This window comes from Salvia miltiorrhiza, chromosome 6 (assembly GCF_028751815.1).
Source record: "Salvia miltiorrhiza cultivar Shanhuang (shh) chromosome 6, IMPLAD_Smil_shh, whole genome shotgun sequence".
In the NCBI taxonomy this organism is placed as follows: domain Eukaryota; kingdom Viridiplantae; phylum Streptophyta; class Magnoliopsida; order Lamiales; family Lamiaceae; genus Salvia; species Salvia miltiorrhiza.
Genome location: NC_080392.1, coordinates 11706088 through 11708293, shown reverse-complemented (window position 1 = coordinate 11708293; position 2206 = coordinate 11706088). Strand labels below are relative to the sequence as shown.

At 39.3% G+C, this 2206-nt stretch overlaps 1 protein-coding gene across 1 annotated transcript; it reads left to right on the top strand.

Moving 5' to 3' along the window:
- Nucleotides 1-617: 617 nt before the first annotated feature.
- LOC130988674 (uncharacterized) lies at nt 618-1839 on the top strand. Its single transcript, XM_057912581.1, has 2 exons — nt 618-1423; nt 1498-1839. Exons 1-2 carry the CDS (start codon nt 1184-1186, stop codon nt 1804-1806), a joined length of 549 nt encoding a protein of 182 aa, XP_057768564.1. The 5' UTR covers nt 618-1183; the 3' UTR covers nt 1807-1839.
- Nucleotides 1840-2206: the final 367 nt, after the last annotated feature.

The following is a 2206-nucleotide window of genomic DNA, read 5'->3' as shown; positions in this document are numbered from 1 at the left end:
AATAATCTACTCATCTTAAAATAATCTAATTCACTTACTAATTAATAATTAGTAAGTCTTAAAATCTTCTCTAATTAAATTTAATAGAATAATTATGAAGACCCAATTAAAATAAAATAATCAAGGCCCAAAAGGAATTTAATTCGAGCCCAAAAGAATAAATTCGAAGCCCAGTGCATTAATAATATTAGGCCCAACATCAATTAATTTATAGAGCCCAACACATGAGGCCCAAGATAATAAAATCATGAAGCCCAATAAGTGAGCCCATCATCACCCTTAAAATAATTAGTAAATTTTAATATTAATCTTATCTCGTCAAAACCTTAGACTCAAAACATTATCACATACTACCATTTAGGTTCGAAACTATTTATTCGAACATCAATATGCGCATTAATCATAACTCGTTCTATTTATGTCATCAAGTCAAATATTCCGTCATTTAAAAAAAACAAAACCTATAATATTACATAGATAAATTATATCATCATAGATCATGCTTTCTCATACATAAAACAATTTAATCCTTTTCAAATAATCCATATTAATAAGTCGTTTAAAAAGAATTAATTTAAATGAGAGTTTAACTCAAAATATTTTATTTTATAATCCCTTTATAAATACTTGAAATAAAGAACTCCATTTAAATAATTAATTTAAAGGTCAATATATAATTAAATTAATCAAGCTCAATTTAAATTAATAATTAAGAGCTCAAATAATTTAAATAGATATAAGCCCAAATTAATTAGATAAATTAAGTCTATCATGTTTTTCTTTGAATAAGCCCCAAACAATTAAATTAAAATAGGCCCAAATAAGAAAGCCCAAAATTTTCGGCCCAAACCCGGCTCAAACCCGGCCCAAACCCAGCTGAAACCCGGCCCAAACCCAGCTCCCTTTTCTAACCTAAATATACACACACCAAATACACTCAAACACACACATTAGCTGCGCCCCATCTCTTCTTTCTCACTCTCTCTCTCGCCTTTCTCTCTCGGACCTCTCTCTCTCGTTTTCTGCCGTTCTGCCGCCGCCGCTGCCGTTCAACGGCGCCGTCGCCGCCGGCGAGCGGCGCGGCTTCTCCTTCTCTCTCCCTGAACTTTTCCCCCCCTCTTCTCCTCTATCTCTCTCGCTCAATCTCGGCCGCTGGAAAGGCACAGCAAGCGCAACCACGCCGATGTGCCGCCATCGCCGGGCCGCCGCCTGCTCCCTCATCCTCGCGGCAGATCCGCCGCCGCCGTTCAACGCCACGGCCGCCTGGAGCTGCTGCTGTTCGCCTGAGGTCGACGGATCTGGCCTTCAGTCGTTCGTCTTGCTCGGAGTTCCCGCCGCCGTTGGCTTGCCCGGAGTCGCCGCTGGCTGGCCCGCGATCGACGGCCAGCAGCTCGCTGGAGGAGCCGAGCACCGTCTCACAAAGGTAAGCCCCGGATCTCCCTATTCTCATTTCATTTTAAATTAAAAACTGAAACTCCTCTTTCCCTTTCTTGACAGATCGGAGACAACCGCGGCTCCGTCGCCGTCCGTCAACCGCCGGCGACGACGAGCCACCGAGGCTGCCCTCCCCCTGACCTCGACTCACACACGCAATCAGCCAACACAAAGGGTTTTTGTGCGAGAATCATATACTGTAATTGCTCAAATAAAAGTTTTAACTCTTTCCTTGTAACTTCAGTTCACAAGTACATATTTAGTAACTGTAAATCTATGAATTTGCTACTCATTTTCTTCATTTATCAAAGCATATGTAAATCTGAGTTAATGAGCATGTGTTGGTATTCTGGAGTTGATGTATACAATTGAAGGATATTATAATATATAAATTAGAAATATAAACCTTGAATGATGAAAGATGTGGTGTCGTTTCTTGGCTGCGAGAGAGATGGTAGATGAATGTGAGAGGTGGGAATTGGCTGAAAAATGGTGTAGGTTATAAAAGAAAAAATGGGGTGGCTTGGATGGAAATTCTTCAACTTACAGGTATGAACACTTTCAGCCTGCATGTAAGACTGAAGAATTTCCTTCAGCATGCGCTCCAAATTTCTTCAGCATGCTTTAGGATTCAGCATGCTTAAGATTATTCTAATTAAAATATCTAAGAGATTAATATATTAATTATATGGTTCCAAACTCATTTAAATACATTAAGACATATAAGCCTAATTCTTATTGAAGCATAAAATCCATTTGAGCTTGCTTCTAA

Bases quoted from the DNA above. Each gene is read 5' to 3' on its own strand.
- LOC130988674 (XM_057912581.1), top strand. From the start codon at position 1,184: ATGTGCCGCCATCGCCGGGCCGCCGCCTGCTCCCTCATCCTCGCGGCA. The intron at 1,424-1,497 runs GTAAGCCCCGGA...CTTTCTTGACAG, and splicing joins CCGAGCACCGTCTCACAAAG to ATCGGAGACAACCGCGGCTC.